At 35.2% G+C, this 23,290-nt stretch overlaps 1 protein-coding gene across 2 annotated transcripts in view; it reads left to right on the top strand.

Moving 5' to 3' along the window:
- DNAH8 (dynein axonemal heavy chain 8) overlaps nucleotides 1-23,290 on the top strand; it is a 310,080-nt gene that overhangs the window by 183,352 nt on the left and 103,438 nt on the right. For both annotated transcript variants that reach the window (XM_039856088.1, XM_039856089.1), the window contains 10 exons: nucleotides 517-680; nucleotides 1,995-2,187; nucleotides 3,682-3,804; nucleotides 5,267-5,397; nucleotides 10,121-10,274; nucleotides 11,813-11,977; nucleotides 13,079-13,305; nucleotides 15,192-15,310; nucleotides 17,621-17,724; nucleotides 18,700-18,876. In XM_039856088.1, coding sequence (XP_039712022.1) covers nucleotides 517-680; nucleotides 1,995-2,187; nucleotides 3,682-3,804; nucleotides 5,267-5,397; nucleotides 10,121-10,274; nucleotides 11,813-11,977; nucleotides 13,079-13,305; nucleotides 15,192-15,310; nucleotides 17,621-17,724; nucleotides 18,700-18,876 — 1,557 coding nt within the window. The remainder of the gene's footprint in view (nucleotides 1-516; nucleotides 681-1,994; nucleotides 2,188-3,681; nucleotides 3,805-5,266; nucleotides 5,398-10,120; nucleotides 10,275-11,812; nucleotides 11,978-13,078; nucleotides 13,306-15,191; nucleotides 15,311-17,620; nucleotides 17,725-18,699; nucleotides 18,877-23,290) is intronic.

Raw genomic sequence — 23,290 nt, 5'->3', positions numbered from 1 at the left:
TTTGTGGAACTCTAAACACATGTAGGACCTTAAAGCAATCTATAGAACATAGTCATTATTGATTTTAGAAGTGAACATCCATTGTTCTTAACTGCATGACAATGAGCTCACATTCAGTTTTTTGTTATGACATATTTCCATGTAACACTAATATGGTTAATAATGATTAGGAATTCTTATTCTCACAACTCACATAGTTTTTAAGAACTCAGGGGAAAGTGAATCGTTCAAAGCCAACTAATGGTGTTAGAACAGGTGTTGGCATTTGTATGTAGTGCATCATACTTGAGTCCACACTATTCAAGGGTTTATGGTCTTTTAAATTTTGTGTTGGTTTATTTATGACATGAGTTTTTTCTGTTAGTGCTGTGACAAAAATATAAACTTAATCTTTGTTTATTTGTTCAGCCTATGTTACTTAAAATAGGATTTGGGAAATAAAGTAATTCTAAAAGCAGTTCCACTTTTAGTTTTATCTGAGAAGGGAATCGAATCATTTTTTTTTTTCATCTCTAGGTGAAGATGCTGCCAACTCCTTCTAAATTTCATTACATTTTCAATCTTCGAGATCTTTCCAGAATTTGGCAAGGAATGTTAACGATAAAAGCTGAAGAGTGTGATTCAATCTCTGTTCTCCTGTCACTTTTCAAACACGAGTGCAACAGAGTAGTTGCAGACAGGTATATATTACAGTGTCTGAGTTTAATGTACTATACAAGAAGTTAATACTATTAGATTAATTCCTGCATTATCACTTCAAATTAGTAGAATAGGAAGTAGTGTCTTAATTTCCTCTGGGGCTTGTAAAGCATTGATGTCATTTCCCAACTGCTGTCACCTTAAAAAAAAGTGCTCTGCCAATTTACTTGAGTATTATTTCAGTGGGACATCTTTTTTAGTCACCATATTATCGGAGAATTTATAACATTCAGAGGCACATTTTAGTTATGTACATTTACTAAAAAGAATTGAGCTCTGTGTCAGTTTTGCATGGTGAAAGCTGGCACATAAACTCAGTCATCTTTCTGAGCCTGTTTCTTCCTCTATAGAATATGAATGATAATGCCAGTCTTACAAAGTTGTAAAGGGACTACTACAAAGTCTCACACATAGGTGGTAGATGTCAAATATTAGTCTTATTCTTCCTCTCTTCCCTCTGATACTGTAAGTATGAAAAGGACCTTTGTATACCATGTGCCCACAAACCCAGAAAGAGGACACCTGCCCACTATTGGCTGTCAGTGCTACACTCCTATTCCAGTTTCAGGGACCTTTGACCTCACCTCAGTGATTCATCTGTATTGTTCAAGAAAAAAATGTTTATGACACTTGTTAAAACAAAAAGGCCCACAGTCTTTATTCAGGACTGTCATAATGGGTATAGAGACTACAGCAATGGAGTTTTGCAGTAGAAGAGAGAGATGGGCTCAACTCCAAAAGCAACAAGGAAAAAGTAGAAATTTATAGCCAAGGAAAAAGATGGGGGAAAGTTGGTGGATAGAAAATTACTGGGGGAAACATCAGAGTTACAGATAGATTCTGGCTAAAATGACCTAATAGGATTCTTGCTGAAAGCAGGCCAGGAGATTTGATATTACCCTAGGGGATAATGGAGAATGTGGAATTTGGTCAGATATAGAGGGTGATCAGGTATTAGGGGATTCTGGCTAAATGGACTTGACTGGATTCTTGCTAAAATAGGATAATGCAAAGAAGGACACGGAAGTCCAAAAGTCGGGGCATAGTTGGGAAGAAGAGATGACTAAGTGTGTCAAGAAGAGCTCCTCTGTCAGTAATTTCTACAGGTCAAACTATCGATGTTATACTTTCCTTGGAGGGGCTATGTCCTTCTTGTCAGAAGGCAGAACATATTGTTTCCCTGTACTGACATGATGGAGGTGCAGGATGGGGGCTGAAAGGAGGTGGAGGGTGGTTGACACTATGTTCAATTAGAAAAGATATTTCACATTTTTACTCTTGTATTTTCCTTTCAGATTTATAACTGCTGAAGATGAGCAGTGGTTTAATGTACATCTTCTTCGGGCAATTGAAGAAAGTACTGGCTCAGATATGACATCGTATATTTTTCCTGAACCATACTTCGTAGATTTTCTTCGTGAGATGCCTGAACCTACTGGTGACGAACCTGAAGACACTATATTTGAAATACCCAAAATCTATGAACTGGTATTTATTCTCACCTTTGAAGAGTTTTTTATATCACTCACCTAACTTTTTCTCTGTGCCAGAGTCTCACCATGCAGTTTCTATAACTTCTACATTAGTTATGTGTTGTGATTCATGTCATCATACACCAAGTAAAATATTTCTTTCAATGAAATTTAGCAGCAGTTACATTAAAGTCAGGTATAAAACAAGAATGCCTGATATTACCACAATTATTTAATACTGCTTTGAAAGTTCTAGGCACTGCAACAAAATGACAAAAAGAAAATTGATGTATATACCAGAAATTAATATAATATTGACTGTCAGCTATACTTGAAAAATAAAAAAAATTATAAATAAATAAGTAAATGTAATTATCAGATAGAAAGAAAAACAAAAATATTATTTTCAGATAATGTGCTTATCTCTTAATATAATCCAAGAGAACTTAAATCTGTTTTAAGTACGAAGAGTTCAGTAAGATAACCAAGTATGATATAAATATAAAACTCAGTAATTATCTTCTATACCAGAAGTTGGCAAATTATAGTGGATGGACCAAATCCATCCTGCTGCCTATTTTTTGTTAGATTTATTAGCTAAGAAAGGTTTTTTACATTTTTACATTTTTACATTTTTAAGTGGGTAGAAAAAAATAAAAAAAAATAATATTGTGTGACATGTGAAAACTATGTGGAATTCAAATTTCAGAGTTCATAAGCATTTTCGTATTGGAACACAGGCACACCATTTGTTTATAAATTTTCTATCACAGCTTTCACACGACAGCATCGAGAATATCTGTTCCAGAGACCATACAAGCCACAAAGCCTAAAATATTTAGTGTCTTGTGCTTTACAGAAAAAGTTTGCTAATTCTTATCAACAATCACAAGATAGAAAATATTACATAAAAGTAGTTTATTCAACAGGAAAAATATCTAAAATATCTAGGAAAAAACAATAAAACTTCACTTGGTTAAATGGCAACACATCATTCTTCCTAAATTAGTGTATAGGTTTAATGAAGTTTGAATCAAGACTCCAAAGGGATATTTTAAACAGGGTCACATAACAAAGTAATCCTTAAGTATGTAGATCAAAGAGTTAAATGGGGAGAAACAATTTGCAAAACAAATATTTATATCAGAACAGTTTGACTACCTAAACAACCTAACACTTCTGTATATTTTTTTTAAATCCACAATGTTAAAAAGTGAATAAAAACTGAAAAAAACATTTGTTATATTCCAACCTCAATTATCATGGGTAGTGGGTAGGAGGTGATGCTGGAGTTCTTGAAGAGAAACTTCAGGAATAATTTCATAATGGAAAGTTAGGTTTCAGGCCTCCGAAAATGGAAATAATTAAAACTCAACTAATCCATGACAGGTTTTTGGAAATTCATTAGATTTTTTTTTTAATTAAAATTACTCTTGAGTGTCTTTACATTTCTACTTTCATAAATTTTGGATCTTAAATATTATTTTTTTTTCTCTTTCCCTACCCATAGATACCATCCTTTGAATTTCTGTGTGAAAAACTCCAGTTTTACCAGAGGCAGTTCAATGAACTCATTAGAGGAACATCTCTTGATCTAGTGTTTTTTAAAGATGCAATGACTCATCTTATTAAGGTTCTAACTATTGACTATTGTTACTATAAATAGATCATGTAAATAGTAAATTTCAGTTAAACTTTTCGAGGAAATAAATACGTAGTATAAGGTAACATATAGAAGAGTGTCCATAAGTTGGGTCAGTTCATTGTCTCAGAAAATAAAGGCTTAGTCAGAAATCCCTTCTTTGAATTCACCAACATGACAGCAGATGTTTTCCAAGGGCAGATTGTTGGGTTTTGTGTTTGGAGTTTTGACACACAAAGTCAGTTTTATCTTCCTAGAAAGTAAGGTGGAGAACCCTATGAAGAAATATTCTCTCCTCAAATTATATTTTGATATAATGGAGGAAAAGTTGATGCTTTTAAAAATGTCAATTTCTTCATTGGCTTACAGATTAGGGGCAAACTGATGGAGAAGGGGTAAGGCGAATGAAAAGGACTGGTGGAAAAAATGAATTCATTTAGAGGTGGTACCAAAAAGGAGTATGGTGAACCAAGTCTGAGAGACTACAGAAAGGATTTATTTGTATAATTTGTAGATAAAAAAGGAGTTTCTCCAGGAATTAGAGGTTTGATAAAGAGGGTAGTTAGCTCTTTGTTTATTACACAGTTTTCTTTTGTAAAGTTGGTGAATATCTAGATGTTCTGGGCCCGTTTCACATTCATCCATTCAACAAGTAATTATTGAGTACCCACTATGGCTAGGTGTTGGGGGCCTGGGACCCTGTTCTAAGGTGAAAGACCATATAAGTGATTAACATGTGTAAAAATATAATAATAGAATTAATACATATGAAGGTGTCATTGCTAATGTGTAAAACTTGAACTTAGAAAATATTTTTTTAGTGGTGATAGTAAATTTAATGATCCATCTAGACTTTCTTCCTCTTTAATCGGCCTGCCTAAGATTTTGACCGAAATTCAAGCCTTATCCTCACTGAGAAAATCGACCATAGAAAAGCAACACAAGACCAACCAGGCTATTTCTCAATGTCTTTTTCTACAAATGCCTTTCTGCTTCTACTGCAAGTAGAATTTTGGTACTTTGAAAGACTTTTCATTGGGAGAGGTATGATAGACATAGGATTCGTTGTAGAGCTTGGTGTCTGTGGAAGTCAGTGTATTAAAACTATGAGTAGTGAGCTAATAATTCTGCACTTCTTTCTACAGATTGGCAAGAGCAGCTCCACCATTCATTGAGTCGAAAAATAAAAAAAATCACACACACACACAGAATAGTTTTGAAATAGGTGAAAGACAGTTTGGTATGTTTTTCATGATGTAAATATAGACAAACAGGGAAAGAATTTGAATCCATATGAACTTTAATTTTTAAAATTCTGAGATTTATCAGAATTTATCAGAAAAAGTTTAATGTAGTCTAGAAGCACATAGTCAAATCTTGGACCCATCTAGTGCAAGAAAATATATACAGTTGGATTCTATTTTCAAATAAATACTATTTTATTTTAAAACAGATTTCACGAATAATTCGAACATCATGTGGAAATGCATTGTTGGTGGGTGTTGGTGGTTCTGGAAAGCAAAGTCTTTCGAGATTGGCCTCTTTTATAGCTGGATATCAAATATTCCAGATAACATTAACCAGGTAAGCTAAAATAAAACAGCACAATATGTTTTCTATAGTTAGTTTCTCTGGGGTAAAATGTTTTCTTAAAAAAAAATACAACAATTTAATGTCTTTCTTTTTTAAGTGACCTCTTTATTTACGAGTAACATATGTGATACCTACATGTACATAAATTGTAGGTATCACAAAGTAAGTACACCTACACAACTAGCCCACAGATGAAGAAATAAAACATTACCAGCACTGCAGAAGTACCCATCATGTCCTATCTTACTCATAGGAAAACCATATTCTTACTTCTAAGCCCACCGATTAGTTTTGCCTATTTTTGAACTTGATATTAACCGAATCATATGGGATTTATTCTTTTGTAACATTTCTGTTGCTTGCGTTATATTTGTGAGATTCATCCATGATGCTACATGCATCAACAGTTTGTTCATTATTACTGCTATATAATCTTCTTTATCACATATTACTACAATTTGTTTATCCATTATACTACTGATGAACATATTCAGGGGCTTTTTTTTTTGCAAATAGAGCTGTTATGAATATTCTTGTACATGTCTGAATATACTCCTAGAGGTATAGTTGCTGAATATAGAGCACGTATATATTCAGCTTTAGTAGATCTGTGAAGCAGTGTTCCAGTGTGGTTCTACCAGTTTACACTTCCACCAACAGTTCGTAAGTTCCCATTCCTCCACATCCTTACCTGCCTTTGGCATTGTGAATCTTTTCCCCTTTAGGAAATCTGATGGCTGTGCAGTGACATATTATTGTGGCTTTGGTTTGCATTTCTGAGATGGCTAATAATGTTCAGTACATCAATTGTTGGCCATTTGGACAGCCTGTTTTGTGAAATATTCATTTAAGTCCTTTGCTCATTTCTTTTCAATTGAAGTGTGGTTCTTTCTCTTCTTGATTTTTAGGAGATCTTTCTGTATTTTGGATATAATTTCTTTGTCAGAGTATGTATTGCAAATATCTTTTCCCAGTAATTGGCTTGCCTTTTTACTCTTAGAGGATCTTAATTTTAGTGAAACTTGTTATTAATTTTCCCCTTTAGTTTAGTCTTCTTGAATTCTGTTAAAATGTTTATTCCAAGGTCATGAAGATATTCTTCTTCTGTGGTTTCCTTCACTTTTACAGATAAAATTTACTATTTTTACATTTAGAACTATAACCCATCTAGAATTAATTTTCTCATAAAGTCTGAGGTTGGAGTTAAGATATTTTTTTCAATATACATATCCAATTAATCCAGTGTCATTTTTTCCCCTAAATTAACCGATCATATCCTACTGGTTTATTTATCTATCTTTGCACCATTACTCACTATTTTAATTACTGTAGCTTTTTAATATATCTCAAATAAATTTTTGTTCTTCACCATTGTCTTGAATATTTGGTACTTTCTATTTTCATACACATTTTGGATCCCTTTTTCAACTTACACACACACACACACACACACACACACACACACACACACACACACACACCATTCTGCTGCCAAATGGATAAAAGTTTAACAAGGTACGATTTATAAGAGCATTTAAAAAACATAAATATCAAATATCTACAGCTAAAGTAAATTAAATTTAATCAACTGTCAACATTGAAAAATTGGGAGATTTCAGTGGCTAATCAGTGGCATATCTCAGACCAGTCCTTGTCTGTCTCCTGCCTCCTTTGTTGTTTGTCCTCTATGACCACAGTGGAGCAGTTCTGCTCCAGCTTTTCTGATTTCATCTCTGTGCATATTGGCATAAGATTATGGTTTATTAAAACTACAACTGTCATTTAAAAAAAATTGGGAGATTTCACATTAAAAAAAAAAATTTCTGACTTCGCTTGAAATAATGGAAAGATTTGGCAACACTAGGCCAACATTCCCAGGTGGTTTGAGCTGAGCAGGAGCTGCCTCCTTAGATGAGACATGCAACCCTGCATTTTACCAGGGACCCCACTAGCCCTGCGTTATTTATTGGCATCACCTGCCTGATTCCTGTAGGCATCTGAGTTTGTGATCTGGGAGTAGGTGGGATTGCAGTCATTGTAGTTAGATATGACGCAGGCTTAAATTAAGGCAGGTGTGTTAACTATGTTTTCTTGTTTTCTGTATTCTTGATGCTCTGGCCCTGGCACCTTGTTGACTGGAGAGAGACTGCTCCTCCCAGGGCTAGCTCAGAAAATGTGCCTTTCATATGTAAAACAACCAAACCCGAGCTCATACTCTGAACCACTGCCTCTATCTGGCTTTATACTTTAGGAAGCAATATTCCTGTGCCCTAATCACCCCAGGTCAAAGACCCATCAACTAGGGATGGCATTTGTGCCCCAGAACCTGCTGAAATTATTCAAACTAGCCAATCCTAAATCTACTTAGCCTTCTTGCCTTTGCCTTTCTCACGGAAACTACAGTAGAGGCTGTCATTCATTGCCCATGCTTTTCTCTCACTTCTGCTGCCTGACCTTGTGGCCCTGTGTGGGGATCTGTAAGTACACACTTCTTCCTTCATGACAGTCCTTTTCAGGTCTGCATGTGTTACCATACTTGAGTAAATCGACTCCTGGGTACATTGTCAAACAGCAGGGAAAGTGGGAATAGAGAGATAGAGTCAGCGGGGATAGTCGGTAGGACTGATAAGGCTTGGCAATTGATTGGATAATGGGGCAAAGAAGAGGAAAGAAGGAGTCTAGGATGATACCCTAAGTTCTCTAGTGGCATTTATCACACTGTGTTAAACAAGGCTTTGTTCACATTTCTGTCTCTTTCACCAGGCTGTAAGCTCCCTGAGGATAGACCATTCATTATAGCCTTTGTCTTGCCTTTTACTATTAAAGTGGGTACTTTTAACCAACACTATAAAAAATACATGTTGAATGAATGGATAAATGACCAGTTTTAAATGGGTAAAATGAGAATTCAGTTCAGTATATGTCAAGTATGTGATGTCTGCAGAACACAGTTTCCATAGGCAGTTAGACTCAATGGACATAGTGTTCAGGGGAGGGTTCTAGAGATGTAAGTATAAAAGTCTCAGTGGAGGGAACTCTTTTAAGGTAATGTGGAGCATGAATAGGGTGCATGGTGAGAAGAAAAGATAGCTGAGGAAAGAACTTTGGAGTCTCCTAGCATAGAAAAAGGGGGCTTGCAAGGGGAGTAAGGGTAAGAAGGACAGGCCAAACAGAGAAGAGGAAATCCAGAGTGGTTTCCAGAAACCAAGGAGGTAAAGAATTATTGATTTAAGTTAAGGCACAAAAATCGTTAACAGACAACGTGTAAAAATGTTCAGTGGAGTGGATGGGTGCGAAAGCCACATCACATTAAGGAAGTGAAGAAGCAGAGATAAGTTTAGAAACTCCTCAAGAAGCTTAGCTATGAAAGAAAGAGAGGGGTCAAGACCTAGAGAGGGGTGTGTTCTGATTGTGTCTATATGTCTCAAAAACAACACAGAACAGTCAGTTTCATTAAAAACACAAACAAACAAAACAGCCAAAATGGCTCTGTGACCTCATTGCCTTGTCGATTCAGAGACCAGTGAGTGAGCAGATTATAGTAAGGGCACTGGGCCACAGCGCCCCTGCAGGAAGGATGTGGGCTGTGTTGCTCTCACAGGTGTAGCTAGCTATGTGTCAGCAAACCATCTTACCAGCTTCTCTTTTTAATGAATTTCCTTCTTGGAAATTATTTTGAAAGGAACATATGCTCTATTTTTGACGGGGTTCCTTTTGCCAAGGTCTAGAGGACTTTTTACTGTGGTGCCACCCAACAGGGGGTAGCCGATGCTCCTTGTTTAAAAATAAGTATTCATTTATTTACGTTTACTTAAGCTACATCATCTCTAATGCCCACAACAATCTTTACAAATAAGTGTTAGCTTCGTTTTGCAGATGAGCAAACAGGGCTGAGAAATGTGAAGGAACATTTTTCAAGCTTCAGAGCAGGGATTTGAAACCAGGTCATTCTGGTTCCAGTGGCCATTACACCCTTTGGTGTACATGAAACACTCTATTGCACTGTAAAACCTCTTTTAAGTGAGGGTTTCTTTACAGTCTTTGTCAACTTACTCATGAAGATTTATATACAACACTTCAGAAAATGTCTGTTTTATCTTTACACATCATATTAGCTCTCGTAGCACATACATTTAGTAGGAAACAGAAGAAACAGAAAAACAGAGACCAAGACCCTCTTTTCATAACCTGTAACCACATAATTATAGCATTTCTATTATTTACATCACATTGCATAACGAAACTTTTTCTGTAGGCTTTCTCTGTATGTAGCCACTTAGTGAGATGCGCAAGTTACCACTATATATAATTTATTACTAATTTTATTTATAATTCATCTTGATTTTTTTGCCAGTTCAAACTCATCCAAATTTTAGATTAGTTTTAGATATATTCCCTTGAGCAAAATCTCTTGCTGAGAACTGTCAGATTGCAAGGAATGAAAGTATATTTCCCGATTACTCTTCATGAGTCACTTCTGGTAAATTCCCCATTTCTCACTTCTCAAGTTAAATAAGACATATGTGTTTTGAACTGTAACATATAGCTGTTTCACTCTAATCTCTGTGGTTTTTTATAGCAGGCATTAATTACTTAATATTTCTTGGAGCAGGTGCAGATTATGCTCTAATCATCATGGGTTAAGTTGTATTTTGAAATAAATTATAACTATAAATATTTTTAACTTGCAATTTTCTACTATTGCTCTTTTTAGGTCTTATAATGTGAGTAATCTAACAGATGACTTAAAATTTTTGTACAAAGTTGCCGGTGCTGATGGAAAAGGCATCACCTTCATCTTTACTGACAATGAAATAAAAGATGAGGCATTTCTAGAATATCTTAACAACCTACTATCGTCAGGGGAGGTAGGTCTCAAAAGCAGAGAAAAAGCTCATATTTCTAAAATGTAAATTATATTTGAATAGAAAAACAGCAACACTTCAACACCCTTCAGCAAGTGAGACCATTTACACATGTTTTTCATTTTAGAAATGATTAACATATAAGATTTGGTAAGTTTTTTGAAGTTCCTGTGAAATTAATGCTGCCTACCTCCAGATTTTTTGTATGCTTTGTGTCACTTCAAATATGATTGCTTATTTGTCTCTTCAGTCTTCAGTTTGATCCTATAAGTTATTTTAGGAGAAGCAAAGCATCTACCTATATCTGTCTGTCTGTCTGTCTGTCTATCTATCTATCTATCTATCTATCTATCTATCTATCTATCTATCTATCTATCTATCATCTATCTACCTACCTACCTATCTATCATCTATCTATCATCTATCTATCTATCTATCTATCTATCTGTCTGTATCTGTCTGTCTATGTATCTATCCTATCTATCTATCTATCTATCTATCTATCTATCTATCTATCTATCTATCTATCTATCTATCTACCTACCTACCTACTTACCTACCTACCAATAGTCAGGAGTACAGAAGGGTTGAGAGAGTTCTGCTAGCTTTAAGTAGATGTTGATGTCACCACTTCTGACATCACTTGTATCTGCACTTCCACAATCAATCACGTGCTTGGTACTTCATTAGAAGGTATCATGGGACTTTCATATACTTGTAATCATGGCTAAGATTTATTAAAGCAACACCATAAGGATTCACAGCCAGATGAGTAAAGAAAAAGACACATCAGGGTGGAATCTGGAGAAATCCATGTGCAGGCTTCTTGCATTCTCACCAGAGGGTCCATACAGAACGTGCTTTTCCTCCAGTGGTGAAGTGCCATAACACAGGCACTGTGTTTCTGTTTCAGGTTAGCCTGTTTGAGGCTAAGAGTTCAGTGGTTTTATTGGGGCCTGGTCATGTGGTCATTCCCAGCCTAGCCACAACTGCCAAAATTCCATATACCCCAATGTTTGTATAAATAGTCTAGGCACACTGGAACAATCTTATCAATTGCAATGGAGGAGACATTCCAAAAGCCAAGTTCCCAGATACCAGCCAAGGGCCAGCCCTGCAAGCAGACCCTTCTTAAAACTGGCCTGCTGTGTTAATTCTTCCCTGTACAATGATGTCTATGGATGCTTATGGGTGCATGAGCCGGTTAACTAACTTGGAACCAGAATTGAAACTATGAGTCAAAGAAGAGAGGGCATTACTGGACATTTTGAAGAGATGATTGGAATGATAGAGAGCTTTTTGGTGATAACTGTTTGAGCAAAGGGAAGAATAATTTGCTCCTAATTAAACATTCCATCTGCTCAGTAAATATTTGCACTCTTGGTAATCTCTGGCAAATCAAGGTTTAACTGTAGAGGTGAAGAAAGAAAATATGAAAAAAGATGTAATGCAAGGGAGGGGAGGAAGAACCAGACTCCAGCTGTGAATTGCCTATGGCAAAATCTTAAAATACAGAACACTGTCTTACCTATTCCTCAAAGATCTCCAATTTGTTTGCACGGGATGAGATGGATGAAATCACCCAAAATCTGATATCGGTGATGAAAAAGGAGCTGCCTCGTCACCCTCCTACCTTTGATAATCTGTATGAGTACTTCATTTCAAGATCAAAGAAGAACTTGCATGTTGTTCTGTGCTTTTCTCCAGTGAGTTTTTATTTTATTTATATCTATGTAGGAGGAGTTACTTATTAAAATAGTTTGTTGAACTTCTCTGATGAGATGATTTGCTCACAAAGTAACACTCGTTACATTGAAATAAAATTAACACTTTACCATCACCAATCTCCATTGACTGATATTTCATACCAAAGTATAATAATTTGATAATTTAACATATTCATCTTATAAATTATTGCATAGCCTACAACTTTTAGTAATTACCTAGAGACATAGATTATTTGAATTGTAAGGGATTTGGTGATGCAGTCTTGTCCAGCTCTACCTCCAATCTAGACATACCATCGAGAATGTCCCTGATGTATGTTCGATTATCTGTAGCTCACTGCACTGTCCATATAGTGGCCAGTAGACATGTATGGCCATTTATATTTTGATTTTTTAAATTAAGTAAAAATAAAAATCCAATTTCTCAGTCCTACTAACTCTATTTCTAGTGCTCAGTAGCTATGGGTGGCTGCTGGCTACCATACTGGAAAACACATATATAGAAAATTCTATTGGTCAGCTCTTCTCTGGGGGAGGGGGAGTTGTCTCACTAACTTACAAGGCACCTGCTTAATTTTTAGATAGTCTAATAGCCAGAAAGATCTTCTTTATAAGCAATAATATTTTGTCTCTCTGTCTTTTTCCCTGTGATTCTGTTTCAGTCCTGTAAAATGAACCAAACCGTTTCCCATATATAGCTCCTCAGATATTTGGAGAAAGTTTTTGCAGACTCCCTGAACTGTTTCCTTTTTAGACCAAACACCTCCCGTTCCTTCTGCCTTTCTCACTTGTTCTAGTGTCCAGGCCTTTCATTTTCCTGATCATCACTCTCTAGTTTGTCAGTTTCCTCTTAAGAGGTAGCTCCTAGAATCGAATCCAAGAATGCAGATGTAGCCTTAGGACAGGGAACAGTGTGGAAATATTACCTCCCTTCACCTGGACACTTTATTTATTAATGCAGCCCAAGATTTTTTTAAAAAGTTGTGATGTCACACTGTTGGCTCACAATACATAAGCCTTTCTTTAGCCGATTTCTAATCTGTTTGTGCTTCTGATGCTTTCTGACCTTGCTGTCCATAGGTTGGTGAGAAGTTCCGTGCCCGTTCTTTGAAATTTCCTGGCTTGATATCAGGTTGCACTATGGACTGGTTCAGTCGCTGGCCCAAGGAGGCTCTGGTTGCCGTGGCCTCCTATTTCCTTTTAGACTATAGCATTGTCTGCTCTAGTGACACTAAAAGACAAGTTGTAGAAACAATGGGCCTCTTCCATGACATGGTTTCAGAGAGCTGTGAAAGTTATTTCCAAAGGTAAGTGACATTACATAAATATGATAGCTACAGAACTACAAAGCTTACTCCAAAGAGGAATTAAATGGAATTGCCAGTAAATAACTCTTCATATTGATTGAGCATGAAGTCCCAGCTACACTTAATTTTTTTGCTTTGATTTTTTTAGAGATACATATTGAAAAAATAAGTAAACAAAATTTAAAAATTAACTAGTATCCATGCTTAAGTACCTCTTTCCTTTCAATCTTCAAAGTAACACATGCTTAATGGATCACATAATTTCATCTACTTAATTTTTTTGAGAAGGACTTAATTTATGCACTGTTAACTCTAAAATTAGTTTCTTATTCAAATGGAATATTTATTTTGGTTAAAGAAGTGTACCATTTTAAAGTTTCATCATTGCCTTCTGTTAAGAGAACTTTTAGGCTTTGTATTTGCATCCCTTAGTCTTATCAAGTCATGCATGTTTTATCATGTTTTTACACTAAATAATTATGAAACAAAATTTTAATTGACTGTAAGAGAGTCTACTTACTAAAAGTAGCAATGGTGTTCATATGTCAAAACTGGTGTCAGCAGTTCAAAAATATTGCTTCACCCTCTCCCTGTCCTCCGCTTCCCCCCCAAAAGCATGATAATCACTGTGTACAATTGTCAGACGTGAATATAGTTGAGCCAACGTGGATTTCTGGAACAGTGGGCTTCTCCCTTAAGGTTAATAGATGGGCTTCAGGAAGTACTGAACCTGCCAGAAAGACAATGCCTATTTTTCTATATAGAGAGTCTGGGTGACAGACACTTTCACTGATTTTCCAGGGGGTCCCTATCTCACAAAAGTTTGTTTATCCTGTAACCTATTCTTTACTTAAAACTATACTCAGACCACACCTCTTGAATAGTTCTAGATAATCTCCCAATTCTCCTGGTGAATTTGTGTGTATTAATTCTTACTGTAAGAAAGATTTTATTTCTACTTCACTTGAACTCCTGCTACCATTATCGGTGGAGAGAAATTTTTACCTCCATATAGCTACAAAAAATTTATGTCTTTATTTTTGAAAAAGTCGGTGTATTTTTCAAATTTTTTGTATCCTCTTAGGTTATAGAAGTTTATTCTGAATGTAATAGTTATATAACACACTTTAATGATAGTCTTATACATCCCCAAATCCTTTAAAAAAAATTTTAATACAAAAAAATCTTAAGAACTCTAAAAGTGAAAAGTTAATATGAGGTAAAATGATTTTATAGTATGTGAGGACTTCTTTTGCTTGAGCTTCTCCTGTATAAAATTAGTTTTTTAAAAATTTATTTCAGTCATTAAATATAAATACTATACTAAAGGCCATAGTGAGTTGAGTGTTGGAATCAAATGTGGCTGCCTTGATTTCAAGGACAATACAGGAAATCAGCAGGAGACTGGCTTTCACCTTTGTGAGCCCATCCAGCTCGTCCCTAGGAGAGAAGATGTTTGTAGCTAATATAAGTTGAATGAAAACAGATCACGGTACAAATTCACTTCAATCATGTATCCCTAATATTTGTACAGAACCTTAAAGTTTGCAAAGTATTTACATATACTATTTATATATATTTTTTGTCTTCACAAAATTCTAGCAGGTGTAGAGCAGTGATTCTTTTTTCAGTTTTCCAGATGAGGAAATGGAAGCCGAGAGTGGGTTAAGGGTGAAGTCAAAGACCCCTAAAAGGTTAAACATCAGATATTTAGTGTTCTTTCTACCTCACTTCTAGGGAAACCATTCACAATCCCTGCCCTCCTGCTAGTGATTCAGCCTCCAGAATTATACTCATTTCACAGTGGGGAGAACATCTGTTCTGACATTTTATAGGAGTGCGCCAGAATGCTAGAGATGAACATCATTTTTATGTTCTACCTTCAGATACCGCCGAAGAGCACACGTGACTCCTAAATCTTATCTCTCATTTATAAATGGTTATAAAAACATTTATACTGAAAAGGTGAAATATATTAATGAACAAGCTGAACGTATGAATATTGGTAAGTAGAATGGAATTTTTTAAGGGCTCGTCTGATAAAGATTCCAGTGTTCTGTTTGGTGGATATCGTCGTCTTTGAAAATGAAGTACGGACTTTATTGTTAGTAATAGATTATTTTGAGAAAATGCCCTTAAAGATCTTTTGATCTGTCAGGAAACTCTGGGCAGAAGAAAATCTAAACAAATGTGGCTTGTTTCCTTTTTAGAACCATTTCCTCCAGTTCTTTTAACTCTGGGTCTACCCTGTTGAGCAGCTAGTTACCGAGTCACCCAGCTGTTGCTGGCAAATGGGGAAAAGCCAGCTCTCAATTTCAATTTTTGCTTTCATTACAATTTCCTTCAATTTGTATAAACTTTGCCATGTTAATGCCGCTTAAATTTTTAACAAAGGAAAAGGCAAAACAGAAACACACACAAACAAAAACAGGAAGAGAGAGTTTATCTGTGTGTGCAGTATATGTAATATAAGTAGGAAAAGTAAAAATTGGAATAGATTATTTGTCTAGAAAACATTTGGCCCAAACAGTCCAAAACACCCAGTGTTTTCTTTTCAATTCTCCTACACAAAACTTGGTCACAGTGCATAACTAAGCAAAGTCAAGGAAATGATAGTGATGATAGAAGCACAGTGAAAGAAACCTTCTTCTGTTTTTCTCAATTGCTCACCTTCTTGCAGCTTTTCTACATGATGCTCCAGATTCAGTGGTGTGCTGAAGCTACTTGTACTGGCTCATGAGAGCCGATTGTTAAAGTTAAGAATTTTATGATCTGGTTGTTAAACATAGCCGTTATTAAAAATTAAGTCATATAAACTTACAATTAAATTATATTAAAAATGAAGGCAATAAATATTTAAAACTTACCACTTTTTAGTCTTTTTTACTCTATTTTACTATTATTAATGTTTTTGAGGTTAGTTCCATTCTATCAGTATAATAGAAATATTATATAATGGTGTGCTACTGAGAATCTGTTGGTAGCTTGCAATCAGCCATGGTGGGATTATTTATACCATGGAAATTGGAAAACATATAAATGAGTGCTTCCCCTGCCCCCTCAAGAGACCAGATGCTAAACATTTACTTAAATACCTCCATCTAGAACTCAGTTGGAAGGTGAGAAATTCAATTAGTTATTTTGCTGTACAGTACTGAAAGAGCCAGTTGCACAGAGCCAGTTGCACAGGCTTTAGCAGTTATTTTCATTTTTATAGCAAAGAGAATGACAAAAGTGTTAATAAATTTTGTGTCTCATTTGCAATCTCAGCTGCTGTATGATTCAGAGGCAAAAAATGATAGTTACAGTTTGTTTGCAAAGCCAAGGCATTTGTTTGCCTTGAGTTTGTCAAGTAAGTTCCTTGACTAAATTAATCTTACTCAGTATGGCACTGTGGCTTTCCCTTGAAAGTGTCTAGATGATATTCTTCTTTTTAAAATTTTTATTTTTATTTTTTTATGTAACAATATATATTTTAATATAAGGTTTGTGTAGTGATTTAGAACAAATATCATACAGTGAAAAATTTATCATAAACCAAATGCAATAACAGAAGGAAACAAAAAGCTTATATACACATTAACAAGGCCTTTACAATAAATTATAGTGTATATTTCCATCAGAGCATATTTGTATCGAAGCTGCTTATGTGAACACTGAAAGAAATCTGTCATGTAGGTCTTTAATCTTGATTTAGTAATGTTTGTACAGTATCAAATAATATAAAAAGTCTAAAAAAACACTGAATTTTTATATAATGTTTATAAATTATTATCTATATATCATAAAAAATAAGGTCAAAAGTGCAGTTTAAAAAAAAGCGGAAGTCGTTATTCTTGGTAAGAACTAGGAAAATGTATTGTCCAAAATAAGAAGCAATCTAAAAGCTTATACAGTTTTTTTAGGAATTTTCTTTGAACTCTCCTGCAATCTTGGTTAACATATGCTATAATATAAACTAATACAAAGGGGGCTAAATAATCTTTTTATAAAAATAATAGGAAACACATTGGTCATTAAAAACATTAGAAATAAATATAATTACAGGCCTCTCCCAAAATGAATTAAGTGACTCTTGATGATATTCTTCAATCAGAGCTATTTTCTTCACCCTCCACCCCCAGTGAAATTCTCAGATATTTAATTAGTATTGTTGCTCATAATATAGTGTATTTTTAAACTCTTTGTCCACAAATAATTACCCAGTGTTTGTCGTAGTACTTATACGGTGCCTGATAAGTAGTAAATATTGAATAAATATTTGATGGAGGGATATTCATATGCTCATCAAGAGTATGTACGTGTGTTTGTAAAGGTCTTGATAAGCTTATGGAAGCAAGTGAATCCGTCGCGAAACTCTCTCAGGATCTTGCAGTGAAGGAGAAGGAACTGGCAGTGGCTTCTATAAAAGCAGATGAAGTGAGTTTGCATTTATTTTATCACTAGTGGTGAGGAACATTTTCCATGTTAAAAAAAAGAGCATTTAGAAATGTTACTAAAATGTAAACAGTATAGATGTACAGACTATTTCTGGTAACATAATGTTCACAAAGACTGTTAGATATCTTTGTTTAACTTATACCAAGACGTATATAAACGATTATATCCTCTACCTGATCTGAGACTATTTTTCCTTCTTTGACTCTGTCTCTTGTGTTCGATCTCATCTGTTTATGAAATTTCTGCTTGACTAAAGGTTACATTTGGTCCCTGCATGCTCTAATTTCCTAAGATGGCCCAAGTCTCATCTGAAGTTTGTGTCAGGAAGGGAAAAGAATAAGAGGAAGAGTTGGTAGAGTTAAACAAAGCAAAACAAATTGAACAAAAAGAGATAGTCCTCCTAAGGTGGTAGGAATATATGTGTGCTGCTCTTTTATCTCCCACCCTTGTCTCAATCTGCTTTCAGCTTCCACTCAGAGAGGTAAGAATGGCTACTTAAGCCCTGATCTTTAACCAGTTGCCGAAATGAGTGAGATAGCCTAGGAGAGGCACTTAGCAAAGTCCTGGCAAATGGTAGGCACTTAACCAAAAAGGAGCTTTTTTTAATTCCTTTTACATGAGGCTTAATATCGTTTCTGACCTTATTCTATTACACTTACTTGAATTGTTTTAATTTTCTAGGTATTACATAGAGTAGAAATACCATTTTTCTGAAAGCTTAAAATATTTCCTTCTATATTCTAAGCCTGAGGAGAGCTTAGAAAATAGAAAACTGCCAAGAACAGCTCAAATGAGTTACTTTAATACACTTTAAAATACATATGACTTAATTGGGGAATAAATTTGCTCTTATTCATGTTTTATATTATATTGAATAAATATTCTCTCAGTACTCGAATCTAAGTTTTACTCAAAGGTTTCTATTTGCTCTCACATGTTTTCTCCATTTAACAGGTATTAGCAGAAGTCACAGTAAGTGCTCAAGCTTCAGCCAAAGTAAAAAATGAAGTGCAGGAGGTAAAAGACAAAGCCCAAAAAATTGTAGATGAAATAGATAGTGAAAAAGTCAAAGCTGAGACCAAACTTGAGGCAGCTAAACCTGCACTGGAGGAAGCAGAAGCAGCCCTGAATGTAAGTAGTGCATTGTTATCCTTCCCAACACAAGTCTTAGCAGGCCCTGTGTTTCATTACATGAAATAACGGGAATTTTTGTAATGAGAAAACTGAATTGAATTCTTTTTTTTTAAATTAAGTTTATTGGGGTAACATTGATTAATACAATTATATAATTTTCAGGTGCACAATATAGTTTAAGATTTAAATATTCCATTGTGTGATTACCACCCAGAGTCCAGTTTCCTTCAGCTACCATATATTTGATCCCCTTTACCCACTGTACCCTCCCCCTACCTCCTTATATTTGACCCCTTTTACCCTGTCTACCTCTCCTTTCCTCCTCCACCCCTTACCCTCTGGTAACCACTAGTCCATTGTCCATGTCCCTAAGTCTCTGTTTATCTTGTTCATTTGTTGCTTTTAGGTTTGTATCCCACATATAAGTGATATCATGTGGTTTTCAACTTTTGTAGTCTGGCTTATTTTGCTTAGTATGATTGTTTCGAGATCCATCCATGTTGTCGCAAATGGCAGTATTTCACCTGTTCTTATGGCTGAGTAATATTCCATTGTATATATGTACCACAGCTTCTTTAGCCAATCATCTATTGTAGGACACTTCAGTTGCTTCCATGTCCTGGCCACTGTGAATAATGATACTATGAACATTGGTGTGCAAATATCTTTTCGGATATGAGTTTTCAAGTTTTGGAGGTAAATACCCAGTAGAGGGATTGCTGCATCATATAGTAGATCAATTCTTAGTTTTTTGAGGAACCTCCATACTGTTTTCCATAGTGGCTGTACCAATTTGCAGTTCCACCAGCAGTGTATGAGGGTTCCTTTTTCTCCGCATCTTCTCCAACACTTATTATTACTTGTCCTGTTGATTATAGCTATTCTAAGAAGTGTGAGATGGTATCTCATTGTGGTTTTGATTTGCATTTTCCTAATAGCTAGCGATGTTGAGCGTCTTTTCATATATTTGTTGACCATTTGTATGTCCTCTAGGGAGAAGTGTCTGTTCAGATCTTCTGCCCACTTTTTCATGGGATAATTTGTTTTTTTTGTTGTTGTTATTGAGTCGTATGAATTCTTCATATATTTTAGATATTAGGCTCTTATTGGAAGCGTTGCTTGCAAATATATTTTCCCATTCAGATAGTTGTCTCTTTACCTTGTTGACGGTTTCTTTTGCTGAGCAGAAGCTTTTAGTTTGATGTAGTCCCATTCATTTATTTTAGCTTTTACTTCCCTTGCTTTTGAGGTCAAATTCATAAAATCCTCTTTAAGACCAAGGTCCTTGAGTTTAGTTCCTGTGTCTTCTTCTATGCATTTCATTGATTCAGGCCTTTTATTCAGGTCCTTAATCTATTTTGAGTTAATTTCGGTGTGTGGTGATAGACAACAGTCTAATTTCATTTTTTTGCAGGTGGCCTTCCAATTTTCCCAGCACCATATATTGAAGAGACTTTCCTTTCTCAACTGTATGTTTTTGGCTTTTTTGTCGAAAATTATTTGCCCATATAAACATGGGTTTACTTCTGGACTCTCAATTCTGTGCCACTAGTCCATGTGTCTGCTTTGCTGCCAATACCATGCCGTTTTGATCACTGTCGCTTTGTAGTATAATTTGAAGTCAAGCAGAGTGATGCCTCCAGCCTTGTTCTTTTTTCTCAGGATGGCTTTGGCAATTCGGGGTCTTTTGTGCTTCCATACAAATCTGATGATTTTTTGTTTTATTTCTTTAAAAAATGCTGATGAGATTTTGATGGGATTACATTAAATCTGTATAATGCTTTAGGTATTATGGTCATTTTAACTATGTTAATTCTTCCAATCCAAGAATATGGAATATCTTTCCATTTCTTTGTATCTTCTTCGATTTCTTTTAATAGGGTCTTGTAGTTTTCATTTTATAGGTCCTTCACATGTTTTGTTAAATTTATTCCTAGGTATTTTATTCTTTTTGTTGCAATTTCAAAAGGAACTATTTTTTCCACTTCTTTTCCTGAAGCTTCATTATTAGTGTATCAGAATGCTTTGGATTCTTGATCGTTGATTTGTATCCAGAAACTTTACTGTATTTGCTTATTGTTTCTAAGAGTGTTCTTGTGGAGTCTTTAGGGTTATTTATGTAGAGAATCATGTCATCCACAAATAGTGACAGTTTGACTTCTTCATTTCCTATTTGGATGGCTTTTATATCTTTCTCTTGTCTGATTGCACTCGCTAGGACCTCCAATGTTACATTGAATAAGAGTGGCAATAGTGGACAGCCTTGCCTTGTTCCTGATCTTAGAGGGAAGTTTTTTAGTTTTTCACCATTAAGCATAATGTTGGCTGAGGGTTTGTCATATATGGCCTTTATTATGTTAAGATACTTTCCTTCTATACCGATTTTGTTAAGTGTTTTGATCATAAATGGATGCTGTATCTTGTCGAAGGCTTTTTCTGCATCTATTGATATGATCATATGATTCTTATTTTTTAATTTGTTAATGTGTGTATCACATTACTTGATTTGCGAATGTTGAACCATCCCTGTGCCCCTGGGATGAAGGCCACTTGATCGTGGTGTTTAATCTTTTTAATATGTTGCTGTATTCAGTTCACTAGTATCTTATTTAGGATTTTTGCATGTGTGTTCATGAGAGATATTGGTCTGTAGTTTTCTTTTTTTGTGTTATCATTACCAGGTTTTGGTATCAGAATAATATTGGCCTCATAAAATGAGTTGGGAAGCGCTGCCTCTTTGATTTTTTGGAAGAGTTTGAGGAGAATAGGTATTCAATTTTCTCTGAATGTTTGGTAGAATTCACTGATGAAGCCATCTGGCCCAGGACTTTTACTTTTTGATAGGTTTTTGATGATTGTTTCAATTTCCATACTTCTGATCGATCTATTTAGATTTTCCAGTTCTCCTTGATTCAGTCTAGGAAGGTTGTATTTTTCTAAGTACTGTTCCATTTCTTCTAAATTTAGTGTTCTGTACTTTTGCATAGTATTCTTGCATGATCCTTTGTATTTCTGTGATGTCAGTCGTAATTTCCCCTCTTTCATCCCTGTTTTTGTTTATTTGTGTCTTTTCTCTTTCTTTGAGTCTAGCCAGGGGTTTGTCAATTGTATTAATCTTCTCAAAGAACCAGCTCTTTGTTGTATTTGTTTTTTCTATTTTTTTGTTTTCAATTTCATTTATTTCTGCTCTAAGTTCAATGGTTGCTTTCCTTCTGCTGACTTTAGGCCTTATTTGTTCTTCCTTTTCTAGTTTTCTAAGATGAAACATTAGGTTGTTTATTTGGGCTTGTTCTTGTTTTGGAGATAAGCCTGTAATGATATGAACTTTCTCCTTATGACCACTTTTGCTGTGTCCCAAAGTTTTGGTATGTTGTACTGTCATTATCATTCTTTCTATGTATCTCTTACTCTCTCTTTTTATTTCTTCTGTGACCCAGTTATTCTTCAGTAGCATGTTGTTTAATCTCCATGTATTTGCAGTTCTTCCTGATTTCTTTATGCAGTTGATCTCTAGTTTCAAAGCATTATGATCAGAGAATATGATTGGTATGATTTCAACCCTCTTATATTTGTTGAGACTATTTGTTTGTCCCGGTATGTTGTTGATTCTTGAGAATGTTCCATGTGCACTAGAGAAGAATGTATAAGCAGCTGTTTTGGGATGGAAGGCTCTGTATATGTCAATTACGTCCAGTTGGTCTAACGTGTCATTTAAGGATGTTATTTCCTTATTGATTTTCTGTTTGGATGGTCCGTCGATATCCAACAGTTGGGTATTTAGGTCCCCTACTATGATAGTGTTTTGGTCTGTTTCTCCCTTTAGTTCTGTTAGTAATTGCTTTATATATTTCGGGGCTCCCTGATTGGGAGCATAGATATTAATAAGTGTTATATCTTCTTGGTGCATGATTTCCTTTATCATTATAAAGTGTCCCTCAGTATTTTTCTTTACCTTTTTTATTTTGAAGTCTATTTCGTCCAATATTAGTACCGCTACTCCTGCTTTTCTCAGGATGCCATTTGCTTGAAATATCATTTTCCACCCTTTCACTTTGAGTCTATATTTGTCTTTGGAGCTGGGATGTGTCTCCTGGAAGCAGCATATGGTTGGGTTTTGTTTTTTGATCCATTCTGCAACTCTGTGCCTTTTTATTGGTGAGTTCAGTCCATTTACATTTAGGGCAATTATTGAAATATAAGGTCTTCTTATAGCCATTTTATGTTTTGCTTTCTGGTAGCTGGGTGTTTCCATTGCTTCCTTGTCCTTGTGTTCTGTTTTCTTTATTTTGGTTGGCTTTTGTGGGTTTTGCCTCTAGTTCTTCTTGTTTTATGTTATATACTTCACTTCTCTATGGTATGTGGTTATCATTACAAATATGAAAAAGATAGTTATATATATACAGTCATCTGT

This window comes from Pteropus medius, unplaced genomic scaffold (assembly GCF_902729225.1).
Source record: "Pteropus medius unplaced genomic scaffold, Ma_sr-lr_union100, whole genome shotgun sequence".
NCBI lineage: Eukaryota > Metazoa > Chordata > Mammalia > Chiroptera > Pteropodidae > Pteropus > Pteropus medius.
This window is presented reverse-complemented; position numbering and strand designations above follow the sequence as displayed.